This window comes from Carassius gibelio, chromosome A7, assembly GCF_023724105.1.
Source record: "Carassius gibelio isolate Cgi1373 ecotype wild population from Czech Republic chromosome A7, carGib1.2-hapl.c, whole genome shotgun sequence".
In the NCBI taxonomy this organism is placed as follows: Eukaryota; Metazoa; Chordata; class Actinopteri; order Cypriniformes; family Cyprinidae; genus Carassius; species Carassius gibelio.
The window spans coordinates 5,985,283-6,005,360 of NC_068377.1; the positions used below are offsets into that span (position 1 = coordinate 5,985,283).

The 20,078-nt window shown below is 37.1% G+C and overlaps 1 protein-coding gene across 4 annotated transcripts in view; it reads right to left on the minus strand.

The window, feature by feature from the left end:
* LOC128016500 (myotubularin-related protein 13) overlaps nucleotides 1–18,944 on the minus strand; it is a 131,186-nt gene extending 112,242 nt beyond the window's left edge. For 2 of the 4 annotated variants that reach the window (XM_052601034.1, XM_052601036.1), the window contains exons 1-2: nucleotides 18,746–18,928; nucleotides 5,586–5,671 (exon numbers count right to left, since the gene is read on the minus strand). In XM_052601034.1, the coding sequence (XP_052456994.1) occupies nucleotides 5,586–5,671; nucleotides 18,746–18,800 (141 nt within the window). In that variant the 5' untranslated portion in view covers nucleotides 18,801–18,928. Of the gene's footprint in view, nucleotides 1–5,585; nucleotides 5,672–18,745 lie in introns of all 4 variants that reach the window. The other 2 variants (XM_052601033.1, XM_052601035.1) reach the window with 2 other exon arrangements.
* Nucleotides 18,945–20,078: the final 1,134 nt, after the last annotated feature.

The following is a 20,078-nucleotide window of genomic DNA, read 5'->3' on the forward strand; positions in this document are numbered from 1 at the left end:
ATGGAAAACTCTTAGTTTTTCTACATTAAATGCCAGCAGGTTTGACATTTTGTCATGAATGCAAAATCCCAATTCTTCTTGATAACACAGCATATAATGAAACCTGAAATGTTAGAAAACAAGCAGGGGAAATTTTAAAATAAACTGAGCAACTGTTAGTTTTATTACTGACTAATCCATCTTGTTTTCATGTTTTACACTCTTTGTGGGTCCTAATTATTTTCTTAATCTCTTTGAGGCAACCAGAGAACATCCCTATCTTAAATGTGTAAGACCTACAACTAACCCAGCCAATAGTTGTTATTTATGTGTTGCCTGACTCTAATTTTTGATAGCATTGCTCTAGTTGTGGACCATATTTAGACAAAATGTTCAATGTCCCCTCAAACTGGTTTCCCTGTACTGTTTTTCCAGTGTGATTTAAGCTTTAAGGAGCAAGTGAATCTGCATGAAGCTGAACCTTCATGTGAGGCAGGGTTCAAAAACAGCACGCAAGGAGAATAGCTGGCGAACTTCCTCCAAGATTGAAAACACCTTTGGAATGAGAGCTGTAAACACGATGGGGTGTTTTGCTATCCTTTTATACTTGAAACATCTGCGGTCATTTAGTTCGCTGGGGGTTGTTGTGATTAAGAAAGAATTTCTGCTGTTCCGAAACTGAAAACAGAGCGAAACAGAAAATCTGTAGATACATCAGTAAATAACAATAACTTGCATGCAAGACGAAAATCCAAATTGCCTGGCTGGCATTTAAAAGACAATATTCAATAAAACTACAAAAATGGGACTGAAGTCATTTCATTGTCGTGTGCTGGGGACATTGGGCGCACTTAACCCCAGCAATGTGCTTTTATGAGTTTGTTATTTTCATTATTTAACAATTCATCCAAAATAAACAGCATACCGGAAAACCCACACAACTAGACCAAATTGATTCTCCGTATAATTGGACTTTTCTGAAATAAGAGGAAAATTTGTAACACTATAAAGGATTACAGCCAACATATGTGTGTGCTCTGCTATTAATACACACAGATAGATGCTAGACGGCAACTGCACATAAGCATCGAAAGACTAGATAAAAGCGTACGTGAGCACCGTAAAAGAATCTTAAGACCACATAATTCAGCCAAAATTTAGGCAAGGCCTGCCCGCAGCTTAAGAAACACATTGGGCAGGGAGATCAGTAGAAACATGTGCACATACTGATATGTTTAAGTAAACTGACGGAGCAGAAACTATGCTGAGGGGGTCCTCCACATGTCTCTGAATGCTTCGGAGATGATGCTGTGAAGATGAACTCAAGCCATGTTCCCTGAAACCCAGTAAAACACTCTTCTGGTTCAATTCTGCAGTCTGCTGGGAGTACTGGCACACCCAATGACTAACCAGAAATGACATACAGCTCTGGTCTAATTTTAAACAATACATCGGTCACCCTATGCACTGCACTGTCCCGCAGTGTTCAAAGAGATGTCGATGTGTTTGATGAATGTTGTTCTATCACTTACTCGAAAACAACACGTGAGATAGGAAAATGGAAAAAAACAACAGCATTGCAATTAATCTTACATAAAACCACTAATAACATTTCAATGTGAATAATTCACTACAATGCAAGCTATAAAAATAACAACAAACGTAATTGTTCAAGATGATCAAAATATGTATAATACTACTGCTGCTTAACTAATGGAAATCGGTACTCAAACCTGGCTTTTCAAATCTAGTTCTTTTAGAAAATGCCCAGAAAAAAAAAAAAAAAACAGTTTGCGTTCAAGAAGATTCTGGTATGCTTTTGGTGAGAATACAATCTAATAGTGCCAAGTATTTATACAGATTTTATGATTTGATAAGTTCACAAGTTCTCCATCTGAAATGATTAAATATTGATTCAGCTGGATATATTTCAGATACAAGTAAACTACCCTGCAAGTTGATACATTAAGGTAGGGCTGCACAATAAATATTTTAATTGATTTAAGTATAATAGTCTACAAATATTTGCCCACTTGTTATTTAACCTTTTAGTGTTCCTGTGGCTCAGTGGTAGAGCCTTGCGTTAGCAGCACAAAAGTTTGTGGGTTCGATTCTCAGGGAACACGTTAGGTAAAAAAATTTCGTCTGAATGCACTGTAAATTGCTTTGGATAAAAGAGTCTGCTAAATGCATAATTCAAATTTTAACCTAAAAATGTTTCATTTAATTTTTTTTGCATTTTTACATTGGTAAGAAACCTCTACAAGCTTTCATGGTTGCGGTGACCAAATGTCAATAGTTTAAATCCTCAATCAACCATGCGCACATGCACATGCTACATTATGAAAAGTACTGTATATGCTGTGTGTAAATTTCAAATGTCTATAAAATTGGCATCAGATAAATATCTACAGTGAAACATCGCCATGCACGATGACATCAGCGGGGGAGTTAGGGGTTGTGCCCGAAGCATGAATATGTATTCAGAAAGGGACAGAAAATAAATGACGATTGCTAATTGTTGCCTGTTAAATTACAGTAGCTACATTAAATATCATGCTCTGTTTATTTCACCACATAAACAGTATAAGGAGAGATGACTGAGGATGATGGCGAATGTTGTGCTTACATCAATACACTTTTTGCACTTTTTGGTAAAAAGAACATTATTTTGTGTATTTGGTTTAATTAAATGTGTTTTTGTGGTTTAAGTTTCAAAAAACACATTATTTTCCACATACTGTGGATTATGATTTGTCCTCGGTGCCCCGCCTTTCTAAAACATGTAGATTTTTACATAGCTCATTGGTCTGAAAAGCAAGGTGTGCTCTGATTTGCCAGCTATCCAGTGCATTGTGATTGGGCGGACACCTCAAGCATGTGACGGAAATGTTACGCCCCTTACCATATTGTTTTGCCGTGTCCCAGAGCACATAGATAAAAACATTAAAACCCATTATAAACGAGGCTATTGTTGCATCCAGTGGGGACATAGTTTATAATGGATTATAATGACTTATATTGTCTTTTTACATGTTGCGTTGCATCACACCGCGTAAACATAAACCATGACTGCATTTGTGATTGGAGAAACGTCAAACAACAAGCGTTATTCTACACTGCTCAAAACTCGCATTTGAATCATCAGTGGCAAATTCTTTAAATATGTAAACGTACTTACAGACTGTGAGTTAGAACATCCGGAACTGAAGAATATCTATTTGGGGTTGAGACTTTAGTATTTGCAACTTTAGGGATTTTATCTATTATAAAACAGCTTGCAATACTCCAAAGAGAAAGGAACATCTCCTCTCTCAGTCTCTTCACATGATTGGTGAAGTCTGACTCACAGTGCACTGTGCTGCGGCTCCGCAGTGTGCTGTATGGAGCAGAGCAGATGCTTTGGAGCTGCGCAGACCATGCACTCACACAAATTTTAACTCGCACTTCCTCAAAAAAACTGTCGCTGTCTAAAGCCCTGCAACTGCTGAAGGACATTCCATAAAACTGCAGGGACTTGAAGAAGCCACTGATTCAGTACTGAATAAAATCCCTATGGAATGTTTCCAGTTCTTCTCAATACAAGCCTTCAAATATACAAACAGTTCATGAGGAAAAGGACATTCATTGTATTACACCAAATAATGTGACCGCTCAGTGCATTTCAAACCACGGAAATGGAGTTAAACCCAATTCCACTGTCTCTGATAGACAAAACAACCCTAATTCCTGGAGTGGGAAAAGATCATGTCCTCTTAGAATCACAAACATAAATCTGTAAGAATTCATAAAGTTTAAAACAACAACTAAGTCCAGGACTGACCCAGACTGCATAACCTGTTGGCTGACCAGAGACTCAACCACCTGCTGGGAAGATACTGACCCTGTGCTTCATTAGCCGATTCCTAGATGAAGGTTTAGATTCCAGAAACTACAATCAATTGGAGACAGTGCTCGTGGTCACATCTCAACAGTTGAGTATAAACAGACTCCAAATCAGTCCTCACACTGAACAATGAGCCTCTTACACTGAATAGCCAATGTCCTCTATGGATCTGATGCAAACTTTTTCTCCATGCAAATGCAAAGCCACGTATCATAAATACCATTGTTAACCAAGGATATTGTGTAACCAAGCATATTTATTTGGTGCACTTGCACGTAAATGACTAATAAAACACGAGAGCAGAGAGAGAACAGTATGTGTTTGGCTCAATGACAAATAAAAGTGTTTACGATGTTCCGAAACACACATGCCATGTTCTCAGAAACATCTTCTTTCTATTCACGTTGGTTCATAAACGTTTTTTTAAATGATTTTAAAAAAGTCATTTATTGTAAACCATACATTTTTCTTTACACCTTTAACGCATGCGAGTGTCCAGTATCATGACATTTTACAACCTTGTCATGGAAAGGTCAAATTATCTTATATTTTATGAGACTTATTGACCTTGACACACAGTCTTGAAATTCTGCAGGTGTTCTCTGTATTATATCACATTATTTTCTGCACTTTTTTTTTTTTTGGTTTGCAACATAGTATTTTTTTTTTTTTTTGGTCAAAACTTTAAAAATGGGTAAAACAGATTAAAATAATAATATAAGAGAGTCACACTCCTGAAAACACTGTTTTTCTCTTCACGAATGTAATTTCTTTTCTTCATTGTGATACGAGGACAGCTGCATTACCTTTGTGACTTAATGCTGCATCTACATTGGTGACTCAATGTCTTTCAAAATATAAAACGATCAAAATTTATCTTAATAGAGAAATTAAAAACAAGCTAAAAAAAACAAGCTCATCAGAAGAGGTGTACTTTGTATTAGAGTTTTTATATTTTTCATATCCTTTTTAGAATGATATGCTATTATAATTTTATGATCATTTATAGGAAGAAAGAAGAAAATTGTGCAGATCAGACTTTTGATTTAATGCAAATGTCAAAAATAATAACAAGTAAACAAACAGTAAACCAGGCCACAGCCCAAAAGATTGAGCTGGACTTTGACCTTTTAACTCAAGAACCAGGACAACTTTAAAGCCACTGTCACTGTGGGGATGTACAGCATGTTCTTCTCCAGCTCAGATAAGCAAATATTTGGTCAAGAGTGAAGTTGATATGTGTCTGTTAATTGGGCCAGAGTGTGTAGAGCAATAAATCACACAGAGGCACAGCAAAGCACTTCTGCACACCATTTAAGAAATGGACAGGAGATGGGCTTGGAATTCTCCAATTAGAGCAAATGGAGGCGACTGGGATCAACCTTCAAGTAAACAATAATTATGCATTTGTTGACAAAGAAAAGGCTGATATCAGAAACATACATACAAGTTTCTGAGGATGTGCACAGACGTATTCACAGATTTAAAAAAAAAATGCATATTCTTCAGCAATGTCACATTTCATCTATTTAAAATCAAGTGGGCGCAGCTTACCAAATGGCAAAAACTGAAAATCCATCATAGAGAACAACTAGGAAAAACAAAGAGGTAGAATATACAGTTTTTTTCAGTTCAGCTACTTCCAGAAAGCAGCTGTTTATGGATAAATAACGGGGCTACTTTTGGGTTTCTGTTTTCAGAAACAAAAAAGTTTTCTTACCATCTCCACACCCTGGGGAAACACCGTGCCATCCCAGTCCTTTTTAGGGAAGCGCTGAATGATCTTGCCACATCCTTCACCAGATCCTAAAATGTATAGAAAAAAAAAGACAGTTGTGCGAGTTCAGCACTGCTTTTTTTTTTTTTTTTTTAAATGACATTTTCGAAACAGCATGAACAGTATGGGGCATATCAGGACAATCCTGAAAAGAAACACAGTTAAACGTGATCACAATTCCAGGTGTCCTAACTGGCACAATAACTCCTCATGCATTCCTTTTGGGCTATTTGCCGTCCAAAAACCATCTTTCCTGGCCCATTTTTTGTTGACAAGGAAAGCAGTTCGTGCACTGGGCCAAGAAGGTTTGTCAATTAGCATTTACTAGTGTAAACATTGTAATGTGACAATACGGGTCCTTATGAACACAAATACCCCTGGCAGTAAACCAAAAATAGAGAATGTAGCACATAGTCAATAAGGGGTCTAAGTGACCCGGGCTATACTGATTCAAAAGTAAATTTAAGGCTCCATACCTTAACACAGATGTGGAGATAAAACATTATCAAACACAAGAAATTAAGTAATAGATATCATTCATTATATGGTACTGGATGAAAGTATTGCTGGACTGACGCATTTTTGGAATAAATGACTGATCAGATGACAGACAACTTCATAAAGATAATTCTTTTGGAAACGGGCTGTTAAAATTTCATGAAAATACAATTTGACTGTTTGGAAAACTGTTTGCCAAGACGTGTGAATGGCATTAAATGGATAATTCGTTGTAAAATAAAAATTTTGTCATTATATATATTCACACACATTCCATTCCAAACCTGTATGAATTTCTGTGCATTCTGTGAAATGGAAAAGATATTTTGGAGCGTCTCAGTGTTGGTTTTAGTTTTGCTTTGAGTGTATAGACGGTTTCATCGGGCGCACGCGCCTGGACCTAAGTTAACTTCCGGTCTGTGTTGTGTATATCGGTCTGGCTGCGGTGCCATCTACAAACGCAGTTAAAGCCAAGGTGATGAGTAGACTGAAGTTGGGCTCAGGTGGTTGTGCTGCGGGATGTGTTTCCCATACATTTATTTATTTTTGGAGACTCGCAACAATTTTAAAACTGATCGATTTTCAAAAAGGCTTCTTTTAATAAACATGAGCGACGTAACGTACTGCACGTTTAATAATAATAATTCCTTACATTTATGTTTAAATATCAAAACGAGGCACGGGTGTTTTTATATCGCTGTATTTCTGAAAGAAGACGTGCATGTTATATGCGTGATAAAGCAGCGTGTGAGCGTACCAGCTCTGCTTTGTTTACAGCTGTTACTGGGGAAACCTCTATTTCTCGCGCTTTATGTCTATGCTTTAAAACATCTCCTGCTGGCAAAAAATGAATTAGCATTTTCATTAAGTCCGCCTGATCCACACAGAAAACACATTTTGTTTGTTATCAAAAAATATATACTCTAGAGGGACTTGGCTGTTGTTATTGATTCTATTTGGAGTCTACCGGAAGTTAAGTTAGGTCCACAAAAGCGCTCACGCGCATTAACGTATGTTTATGTAGATGCCGTTGAAACCGTCTATACAGGAATAGTTTATGGGGTGCAATGTGGGTGAATAAATTATCACTTTTGCGTAAACTATTTGAAAAAAATCAACAAAAAAATCTTCTCTTTGATACAATCATAGAATTAGTTGACATGTCGCTTTTTTTCTTGGAAAACAGTAGTGCTGAAAGCCAACCTGCATCTAGATAAAATCATAGCTTTAAAAGTCAAAACATGGGCTTGAGCTACAGTAAACAGACTAAGTGTCTCTCATGGGTTTATGTGGACTGTGCAGAAAGATACAGCTCTGTTTTGATTCGCAGGGTCTCTGATTCCCAGTGTCTTCAAACACTTGATCTGCCGAACCAGATTAGAGATCAAGGATATACAGATTATGGATTAGGGATATACTTTCATTGTTTTATCTCCATTTACTTCAATCTTAACGATGAATTAGAAGCCACTGCTTGTCATTTCCCTTCAGTGAATGATTTGGCCGATGTGTGCTCGACATGCGTGTGATATCCAGAGCATGTGCTGTGTGTGTGTGTGTGTGTGTTAACTCTCTGGGTGCGTTGACACACGCAACTACACACCAACAGACATTTTTAGCTGAGCAAGCCAAATTAAGTGAGCGAAAAGACCATTTCGAGAGAAAGGGCAACGAAGTTACTTGCAAAATATTCTACGCGGTATTAAAATAAAGCAGTAGTGCAAGTAAAATGCAATATCACTTGCGATGCAAACATCCACAAGCAAATGAAAGGCACTTAGCAAGACATTATCGAAATTTCGATTGTCGACTGTTATAAAAAGAAGAGGGGATGCCACACAGTGGTAAACATGGCCTCGTCTCAACTTTTTTTAGATGTGTTGATGCAATGAAATGTTAAAATCAACTTATTTTCCCCTTAAAATGATACATTTTCTCAGTTTAAACATTTGATATGTCATCTTTGTTGTATTGTGAATAACTTCCACATCATTGCATTTTGTTTTTATTTACAATTTGTACAGTGTCCCAAGTTTTTTGGAATTGAGTTTGTATTTGAAAAATTTATTTTCCATCCAAGTCAAAGGACACAATTTGGTTTTAAAATATCTTCTTTTGTTTTCCACAAAGAAAACAAGGTTATTTGAAATGACATGAGGGTGAGTAAATGATAACAATTTAAATTTAGAATGAAAACTGGCTTGTAACAGTCACATCATAGCGTGTTTTATATATATATATATATATTTACACACAAAAGCCTAGCAGTCACTCCTGAGTTAATGCTAAGGTGAAATAAATTAGTATTTTTCATGTTTATGTGTGGCATTGAGCTCTGGTTAAATGGGGAGGGGCGGAGGAACTGTGCATATATTTAAGGGGGATTAGCACGGACTGATTTAAGTGATGCACCAAACTCATGCGGTGAAGACGCCACATAAATACGGCGCTGGGAATGAATTGGGTGAGTAATATGTGTGTATATATAGTCATTGTGCTGGGGTTTTCAAGTAATAAAGGGAATGGTGTGCAGTGGTTTTAAGAAATATGTATTTGTAGATCGTAAGCGCTCCCGAGAACCCCGGTAACCAGAGCAGCCTGGGTGTAAAATGGGTGTTTTAAAGGTATGATGTGTTTGTTTATTGAAGGGTTTAAATTATTTTTGTATGATTATGTGAATTTAAGTGATGTATGTGAATTGATTTATTTTTGTTTGTTTGTAATAGATTGCCTCGGTTTTGATTTAATTTGTCCTAATTTTTGGTTGAATAATTGGGTTATTCAGAATTGATTTGTTCTTGAGTTGTTTGTTTTTTTTTCTTTAAGAGATTGCTGTTTGTGTCATGCCTTCCTGTGGAAGGCGGATGTTTAAACTAGATGTTAGAGCCTTTGTATCAATAAAAGGAGTATTTATTAGGACCTTTGTGGTTCCTGGTGATTTATGAAAGCACCCACACAACATATGTAACCCTAAATTTGTGTATTATCATGTGCGCTAGGGCTGTCAAAAAAGAATTTGAATTTTGAATATTCGTCGAATTTAAAATAAAAATCCACATTAATTTTAGGTGTGCGTAAAGGAGGATACTTTTAGGCCCGACCGGGGGATACTCATAGACAGTAAAAGAAATGGACACAGCGACCCCATTGGAACTCAATTGAGACAAGTGAAGCCCGTTTTAAGCCGAGTTTTTTAGCACTTCAGTTTCTGACGTGCAGACTCAAACGAAGCTTGACGACATCAGCAACCTGTCTGACAGATGTAATTCTTCTATTAGCTGTGCGTGCAAACTGCCATCGTTAATCTTTCAGAGACGGCGAGCTTGAGCGGGGAGTTCTTTGGCGTGAGTGAGCAGGAGTAAGTATTCTGATTAATTATTTTGTATAGTATTTTAAAATGTAACGCCAGTACGCCATATTAAGTTAATTGCCTGCGAGCTTCTCCTCCTGTCTGTACGGTAATGCGACAGAGAGTCGAGTGGTTATGACGCATTAGTTAGCCTATTTTTACAAAAACTGTTTCTACGGGGCCATAATGTAACATAGAAGGTAATGGGGCCATTTATACATTGTCTAGTATCTTTAGAAATAAATAATGGACAACTGGAGTCTTTAAACGCCTCAGATGTAAAGTTATTTGCTGTCAAAGTGACGCCAAAATGAATGGGAGGTCAATGTGATGCTAAGTGAAGTTCAGCTACAAGATTGCGGCACCCGGCCCACTTCAACTTCCGGTTGACTTCCTTGCCGCCTGGGGATACTTCATTTTCCGCGTTCAGTTCCGTCTTGCTCACAGCAGCGTCCGCACAGCTTTCAAAAGGTGGACAAGCTCGACACGCAGTAGGGGTGGGCGATATCTCTATATTTAAAATATATCTATATATTTTTTTAAACACTATATGGATTTTGACATATCGTATAAATCAATATATTGTTTATACTTAATTCTGATTCCGCCACTTCGCGTGTTTGCCTTCTCTGTGCTGTGCTCGCACCCCGCCCCTTGATTTTGTTCCCCCTCCCCTCGCCTGTTGTCTCATTGAACATGGCGGCGTCCTCAACCAGCCCGGAGACTACAGAACTAGTATCAAAAAAGACAACTGGCTCCATTATATGGAGATACTTCGGTTTTAAGGCATCGGACGAACAGCAGGCACATGTCTACTGGCAGGACCCTATGATTTCCGCGATGCAGGAAAGGCAGACGGAATCGCGGAAATCCTGTCATAAAAATTTAATTTACAGTTTAACGTTAAAATTTTGAATGAATGAATCAAAAATAGGTCATTGCACTCACATCAAATTGCTATATGGACTAATATATGTAAACAAATCCGGAAAAAGTCTATTTAAATATGAATCCTGCATGTTCTGCGTGTCTGTGTTAATGAATGTCACAGAAGCGCATCTTCATTCGTTAAACACACGGAAGCGCACGTGACGCTCTGATGATTTCAGCGTCTTTCCTCTGACTAATAAAGACGTGAACACATGAGGAACATTTCCAGAACTGCAACATTTCCAGCGTCAATTCATGAGCATCTGACTGTTTGATTTGAGTAAAAGTGTTGCGTGGCTTTCCGCGAGCCCTATTGATGACGAAAATGACATAATGCAGATAGTGTGTGGATGTGGACGGCCAAAGTATATTTTGGCCTTTATCAGTGGCGCACGAGATGCATTTTTTTGTCAGCTTATCCAGTTGAAGCCACTAGATGCAGCGCTTCTTTGATGTTTTTCAAAGTATTGCGGAAAAGGAGAAGATCAATGTGGAGAAGATTTTGTTGACATCAAAACTGAAACGAGAACAGAGAACGCGTATTTTGCGCATTTTCTGGAGGGACATTTTCTTTCACCGTTGCACACGCGTCTTGCACAAGAGAGCTGCATGTTAAGAAAGCCATGCAAAATGAACTTGAGTTCAACTTTTTAAAAACATATCTCGAGAACTCCACTGCCTCTCATGTTTTTAAATTAAAAATGTACTCTGTGTGATTGGCTTTCACCCCTTTGTATTAAACTATGCATGCATACATGATTCTGTTTTGTTTATAGTTGTTTAAGTAACTTAATTATAATTCGTTTATAAACATTATTTTAAATATTCATTTCACAGTCATGTATTCTAATGCTTCGAATAAACATGCATTAGTAAAATTTTGCTCAATGCACCCTCTTGTGGCCTCAGGAGAGAAGCCAAAAGCTTTTCTTCACCCTAACTGAAATGCATTTTAAATATGAATATACTTTGAAGTACAAAATTCAAATTTAGTTTTTCAGCCATTTTGACAGCCCTAATGTACATTGTCTACATAATTGGAATTTCAATGAATACCCTGTAAAATCCACTTTGGAGACTTTACAACGTATCGAATAGCTTTAATGTTGCACTGTCTGTGTTTACCGGCATAGAGCAGCTATCAATCTCTGAGCTGGCAGGTTTCAGCCAATCAGCACTTGAGAAATCCTCACATTCCAGAACATTCTACTCTAATTAGTTCATATTTCCCTGACCGTTCATCACTGTATGACATTGACATTAAACGTAACTGCCGTGCCCTGATTCTGAACCCCACAACAGAACAGAAACACACAATTATAAGTATCCACTCAAAAACATCCTGTGGAAAACACTGTCAAACGGCATTTTCCAGTCCATATCTCATGTTGTAAACTTGTTTTAAGAACATTTCAAACAACTGAGGTCTTAAGCAAGTCATGACACAAACATCAAACTCAGCTAACAGAGTCAAATCTGGTCCTGACATGCGCGTATCTGCACTATGACCTGAAAACACATCTGACAGCAAAAACCAACAAATAGAAATCTTGTCATGAGGTGTGGCTCTATTTCAAATTGGAGGATTTCAGAATCCAAAACTGGAGTCTGACATTTACACAAACAACTAAAAGTTCCTTGATCTAGGGGTGGGCGACTTGACCTTTTGGTATGATCGATCCTGAAGGCGTTGATTATCTACTTTTCAAGTGATCCGTAGAGATAGTGATCTTACATCTTCATAAAAATGTTAAAACTACAGCAATAACTGCCAACTAGATGACTGAGACTGTCCAAATTATATGACGTGTCTCTATTATGTGTCATTCATGCGTGCTGGTGATAATTCATATCTTAGTTTCAGTTTCAATTTGAATAAAACGATCATTGTGCTAAATGCTATTCCTTTAATTTACTTCCATTCAGCAGTGCGATTTCACCATTTCTTAAAAGCCCAAAAAGCTCCAAATTGGTCAAATCATATCTAGTGTTGTATGATATACTAAAAAGGCATCTGACAATTTAAAAGTGAATGCAGCATGCATGAAAGAGAAATAAAGCGCAGCACAAGCTTGATGTTAAGAAGTGTTATTAAGAATTATTAGGCGGCCAAATATACACACAACTATGTTAAAATCCCCAAGTGAACAAACATTTAAGAAAGAAAACATGTTTATTAAATAAATTGGATCCATGCAGCTATTAAAGCTCTTAAAAATATTCCTGCAACAACAAAAAACAGAAAATCACTCACTGATCTTGACTAACTTTAGTAGCTTTAAGTAGGATCAGTGTATGGACGTTTAAATCTAGGACCCTAAGAAAATATCGATGCACATGATTATTGCAATTTATAACACGCCACTAATGTTAGCATTAATATAGTTCACTGCTAGTAAAGAAGGATGAAAGAATTGTTCCAGATCCCACCTTGGTGTACAAAGCTTAAGTATGCCATCAATTCGGCTTTCATTGCAGACCAGGCACAAAAGAGATTGACAAAAGTCATGCGGTGTGTAAAGTGTGCAATGCCAGCATCAAACTTTCGAAGAACACACGGGTCTGCGGCTCATTACGGCTCCACGGCCACCAGAGATGATCACGGCCACTTTAGTCAATGCTTGTGTGTTTACCCCTGCTCACCCCTAACTCAATCATATTTTACGTTTTTCTGAACAAAGCATCAGCTGTCCTTGAACATTCAACATATGATACAGCAATGCTCAGGAGCTGTAGATGGTTGCAAGGGCGTTGCAATTGCACTCCTCACCTCAAAACCTTTGATTTGGGGAGATATATGGCAAGGTTTAACACTTTGAGTTAGGGGTTTGTTCAAATTCAACTATAGAAAATTAAAGAAATGCAAAGACTTATCAAATTTATTTCAAATATTTGTATTTTCTGGTTACTTTTCTTATTAACTGGAAACCTGAATCCATCTTCAGGCATTCTGATCTAAATCAGACAGTAAAGACAGTAGAGACAGCTCGTTGCGTCACCACCACTTCAACATCTAACCTGAACCGGCTCATCACACAGGTGTGCAGTGGAGACCGAACACATCCCATCTGTTCTTGGCTTCGGAAAAATTCTGATGCCCGAGTTCTGCACTATATCAATTATGTAAAGCAAATATTTTTGTTCGCAAAACAAGTGAGTGTTTTTAAAAGAAACCCCAGAGCCATCCCACAATCGGCCTTAACAACGCTGTCCAAAAAACAAGATAGGCAAAGGAATATGCTATCATTTGCATGGTAAAGGGTATGAAAGATTAGAAAATTTGTGATGTCAAAACATCCAGATTCCAGGACGTACGCCAGTAGACCAGAGCAGCTGCGGAACTGAAAAATAAATGTCAGGAGCAAAATGTAACTCAGGGTTTTCCAAAGAGTTGATGCGCCAGAAATGAATACAACAAATAGTAAAATGACATAAGTGTAATTTATTTTGGCTGTCTGAAGTCAAACACACCGCGGGGTGCTCTGAACAAAGGTGCAAAGCAGTTCAGCACCAGAGATCCTCAAGCTCTTGTTGATGATCGTATTGTGACTTCTTATTACAATCGGTTTAACAAAATTGCATAGAATGAAACATGGTTAATGTCAGAGAGTTGGAGTAGAGGTCATCCAATCCAAACTGCACCAGATATTTCCATATTATCACTTATCAGGAAACTGAAAGTGATCAATCCAAGTTCATCAACAGTTCATCAGTTGAAACCTTTCATCAGCTTCAGTGAGAAACAAATGGACATGTAAAGCAGGCAAATCATTTGACAAATTCAATCATCTTTGTTTTTCCATTTTAAAAGAACTCTGAAGACATTTGCATTTTTTTTAATCTGCCAAGCACATTTTGTCTGCTATAATAAACATCTTAATGGCGAAGCCGAATGATCTAGGCCAAAACTGCAATCTTTTATTGCAAAACAGCCACTTTGACCAAAACAAAGTGTCACTTCCGTGACACAATTCCAGTCGATATCACCACCTTATCTTTCCGTGAAACAATCAGTCCTGAAATCAACATCCTATTAGCCATAAAACATTAAGAGAGGTGTTAAAATGAGATCAGTCGTAATAAACTTCAAAGATTTATATAGTCTGCCAATTGAGTTTTCCACTGTCCAGTGGCAGCAAAACATTTCCTCTGTACATCAGAAGTGTCATTTCTAGCCACAAGGTGCTCGTTTACGCTAGTAATGTTAGCATAGACTTCGCATTTGTGATTTTGCCAGGAATTGACTCTTTCATTTTAAAGGAATTCAAAGCAGGAAGCAGATACCAAATAACAAAACAGACATAAAAAGGAGGACTATCCCAACAGGATAATGCTGTAGATAAAAAGCTTCTTTAGATGACAAATAGTCAGTCATCAAGACATAATTCTCCAAACACAGGATACAAATCTTGTGTTTATTATTCCGATTCAGAGAGCAATTATACATTTTAAATGATTCATAATTCAATTTTGATCAAAAATGCAATATAGATAAATATACATATATGTTCTAAAACTAGCACTTCATAAATATTTTGGCAAAAATCACTAACTAAAAAAAATAAAAAATGTTGACAATACTGATGCAAAGGGAAACTGACTTCACATGCTGATATTATCAAAAAGGGACAAATATCAGTGAATTTATCTTCCTGCCTGTACATACAGAGTATAAAAAAGAATAACCCACCTCTATGTATTTTGTTGAACTACCTGTTGCTTTAATAACAACCTTTAGTCTGTTGGTACAGGTATGTGTCTGTACTAACATTGCACATCTAGACTATTAGTAATTATTAATTAAGAATTTGATGGTATTTTTCCTTCTATCGTGACAAGTGCTACAGACTCTTCTGGAGAGAAACACCCCTAGAACAGGACATGACCACCTCCATGCTTTACTGCAGGAACGCTGTTGTTTGGATGGTGAGAAGTACTGGATGTCCACCAGACATACCGTTTGGTGTAAAGGCAAAATAATTCAGTTTTAGTCTAATCTGCCTCAGGATCTGAAGGTGCGTTTTGGCAAACCTCAATCTAACTGCATGTGGCCTTTCTAGAGAAGTGGCTTTTTTCTTGAAACCCTCCCATACAAGCCACATCTGTGGAGAATTTTTAATATTGATATCAAATGCACATAATGACCACTCTTTGTCATAAACTGCTTAAGAGTTCACCCTGTTTTGCCCATGATATATTTAGTGTCCCACACCAGGTTTTACTCACATTATGCAATCCACGTTTCAACATGCAGGTCCAAATCAATACAGGATCCTATTAAGAAAAAAAAAGAAAGGCCTCTGATACCACTCAATTTACTGTCCTTTATACAGCAACATCATTTGCGGCCAATAAAACTGAAGTGTCACCCATTGTGAGATTAGCATTATGATTATAGCTTTATAATGTTTGTTCCTAACAAATATCGTAAGTCACCAATAAGATAAATACCTCTGAACATAACAATGCGTCATACAACAGCTTACTGCCCCTAAAGAACTTGGAACTTGACCTTCTTCAATTAAACACTAAAAACAATATTTTTAACAATGTTTCTGTCAATACGATGAAAGTCAGTGTGGTCCGAAACCATAGTGGACCCCACTAACACATTTACTAATACAGTAATACAGGCTTGAAACAACATGATGGTGACAGGATTTTCATTTCAAGGGTCAATTATCTTTATAAATTTGGGATAAACCCCAAATTTCATGGGGATCCTACATATTTTACTTTAATACACATCTGTGCATATGTCAGAAAAGCATATGCATGATTTGCGACATCTGATATCATCATTCACTTCAATAACATGAGAAAAGCATCTCTGAGCAGTTCTTCTAAATTAGGAATGTGCATTGCCTTCTCGTTTATTATCTTTATCTAAAGGGGATTCAAATTCCAGCTGTTCCAGTGAGGACGATGCATGAATTCACACAATCCCCAACAGACGTCAGGAACACTGAGTAGTACCCCAGCACAACACAGCCATTTATGCACTGGATATCTGTATGAGGCTGAAACAGGGGAAACTGCTCACCTATTCATATCCCATCATGAGTAACAGAGACGATTAAAGAGACTAGTCTGTGTCTCTGAGCTACTGAAAGAAAGGCCTCCCTCATTTGAGCTCTATGGACGTTTATCATTGCTGAGAAAGGCACAGAAACATCACCAAGAAGGCTCCTTCAAAATATAAACAGTTGGCCATTCAGAGAAGACACAGGCTATAATAAAGCCTGTGGAAATGACTGGAGTTCAACTCATAATTAAAGAATTTATGGGTATGGGTGTTTTCATACCAAAGTCCCTTTAAGGCATGTCATTTCACTCACAGCCATCTTTGAAACGCCTCTTGGGCATGCAAGTGCAATTCCTATCTCTCTGAATGGGGAAATCAGTCAAAACGTGCCATCGGGGAAGCACTAGCTTAGCCTAAATGTCACATTTTCAGTGCTGTCAAAATTTCAGTACATCACTAGTTTCAATAGTCAAGTCAATATACTTAAAAGTGGACTATGTATCGAACTATGTAGTACAGTTTTCTGTTGTTATATCATACCTAGCATGCAAGTTTGCAAGGTATTTTGCACAGCCACTTAACTAAAAAAAAACTCATGCATTCAATCATGACCAGTCTCAGCTACAATCTACAACAGTATGACACAAAAGAAGGTTATGGAATACCATATAATCTGACAAGCAAAAAATCATAAAAAGGCTGGGGTAAAAACAAATGGCACACACCAGAATTCAGTTAGTTCCTCCAACTCCTACTGATGTGAGATAAATGTAACATAATGTCTCTGAATATGTAATATGAAGGTCACACTCAATTAATTGGGGCATCGCTTTTATTCATAGTCCATTACTTTTGTTATTTATATGAAAATCAATGAGATCTCAATAACAGTATAGCAGACTACTTAAATAAATTGAATATTATAAGTAAGCATTAGTGAGATATTTAAATGGTTAGATTTATGATCAAAGATCTCATGTTTTTAATGTGGGGGACAAGACATATAATGCAATGAAAAGATAGATGGACAAAATCATTCCTCAAAAAACTGGTGGACCGTATTTGAACTTATATTTGAACATGATTTTTCAAAGACATATTGGATAATCAAGTTCCATGATAATCGTGTAATAGCATATTAATTACAATATAAAAGCTAGCTTACTTTTTTTATAATGCCCTACACCCATAAAGGCGGACATATTTAGAATTGTGCTAAAAGGTATGAACTATGAATCAGATGACAGAAAGCATGTAGTAGATGGAGTAAAACCGGTTTTGCTCCTGTTGACAGTTTAGAGGCCACAGCCATTCGTGTATCAAATATCATGCAGTAGAATTTTTAAAAATGTGTTTTTGTTACTTGTTCTGTCAACACTATATGACACTTCTTTTTAATCAAAGCTCGGAATGAAAAGACGTGCAAGAATGTGTCATTTCCCTCACTACAAGAGTTTTAAAAACAACTATATCCTGTGACAGTTCAAGAGTTAAATGAGTGTAATAAGGGCTAGTGAACAACATCACTTTGTTTTGTGCGCTTTCCAGGTGACCTGTTGCTTATTTCGGCATCTGTGCATGTAAACGTGATCATGTGCTGTGATTCAGAGCGCGTGGAGCGCCTGTAGACTCCACACGGTTGCGCACAGCTCGAGACACGTAAAGTCCTGTTTCCCCTGCATCCGCTTTCCACAACACAGGAAGAGCTCTCCGGTAGATCCTTATGAAAGCACACACATACAGAGAAAGAGAGAGCACCGGATCGCTCTCTACTGATCCAAACCTCACGGCTAAATGTGGAAATCAATGCGCGCTTAAATGGCCATTTAAAGATCGATGCGTGTGTGGCTTGGAAACATAGTAACAAGCAACCGCGTGAGTCACTTACCGCGCTGTTTACATGTACACGCGACAAATACAGTTGGTGTGTGCTGAGATTTACTCAGTGAATGGTGCTAAAACACTCATTTATCAAATAAAAAAATATATTATGTAGCATGTCCTCACAAAAAAACATGAGCGGTGTTGTACACACACATTAAGCACTGGCAAAAGGACCACAGCAGCGTTCTTTTAAACCTCCCACAACCAAACACAAGCACGCACTGCTTAGTTCTTAAGCACAATCAGCAACTGCCAGTGTTGTTCCCTTCTAAAACCAACACATACAGATTCCATTCAGAGTGAAATCCATCTGCTAATCCCTTGAACCACAGCAGCAGTGATATTGCTTGTTGCTAACGGCCTAAACAAATCACAGCACTCCTCCACACACACAAACACACACACACCGCAACTTACCAGACTTGTCCTGGTCGTATCCCACCACTATGAAGTAATCAGCCAGTCTAGCCATGGTTTCCTCTTTTGGCGAAATCCTCCAGCACTATTCAGCATTTTTCTTTCTTCAAAAGCACAGCCATGTTTGACACAGAGCGAGCCAGTGCGCGTGCGTTGACTCGCGTGCCTGGGCGTGGGTCCTGCACTGACCTGCACGAGCGATCATGAACATACTAACTACACACTATCATATATCATATCATATCAATAATTTTCCTTGACGTGAATAATGTAATATTATAATAATGCAAAATGAATTTATTTACTGTTTATTTATTAATTTAGTCTTAATGTGGACTATGCAAAAGTATGACGAGCACTGAAGCGTTATGCCCTTAGATTTTTTGTGTGTGTGTGTGATGCCACAGTATTTTAAATGTATATGTAAAAGTTTCAAAATAATATTTTATATTATATGTTGTAATAATTATAAACACAGTTGCCCTCTACAACTTTATTATATTATTATTATTATTATTATTATTATTATTTATTTCAGGTGGGAGATGTATTCCTGATACATAATCTAGATTACCAGCTAATGATCATACATCATCCGATAAGAAAAAAGTAATAACAGCTATGATTAAAAGGGGAACACGTGGACCATATAAAATCTCATTCATGCAGAATAGAACAGGAAAGTTTATATTAGAAAGTATGAGACTAAATGTTCATATAATGTACCATGAAAAGTTTTAAACACTATCCCACTCTAAAGAGACCCTCACAAATAATTGAATGACATTTTTTATTAAATGTATGTGTTTTTGTAATTCACCATCCAGTTCTCACTGAAAAACTAAAATAAACATTTCAAATGATTGATTTATATTCTTTATTCTCATTAAGAATAAACTGCTTTTCCATGTAAAGTGCCTAAAACCCAATTCACCTTTCTAAAACAAACAGCAATATGATAAAAATGACCTATGTTCAACAAATACATCACATTTCTTATTAAATAATAATGATTATCAGAATAAACTATTCTAATATAGTTCTTTAGCTTATCTGTACAACAATATATTGATGCATAACCTTTACAGAAAAAATGCTTTGTGATGATACTTTGTTATATGAATGATACTTTGATATATAAGATGTTACGGGTTGATTGCCATATGAAATTATTATTGTAATTTAGTAATATTGTATTTAACAAGGTTTGTTCAGACTATTCTACATGATCACTGTAAAACAACTAAAGTTTGAAATCAGGGTGTTACGTGACTCATTGTTAACTGTAGCATTCCTAGGCATGTACTGTAACACACAGGTAGACCTACGTCCT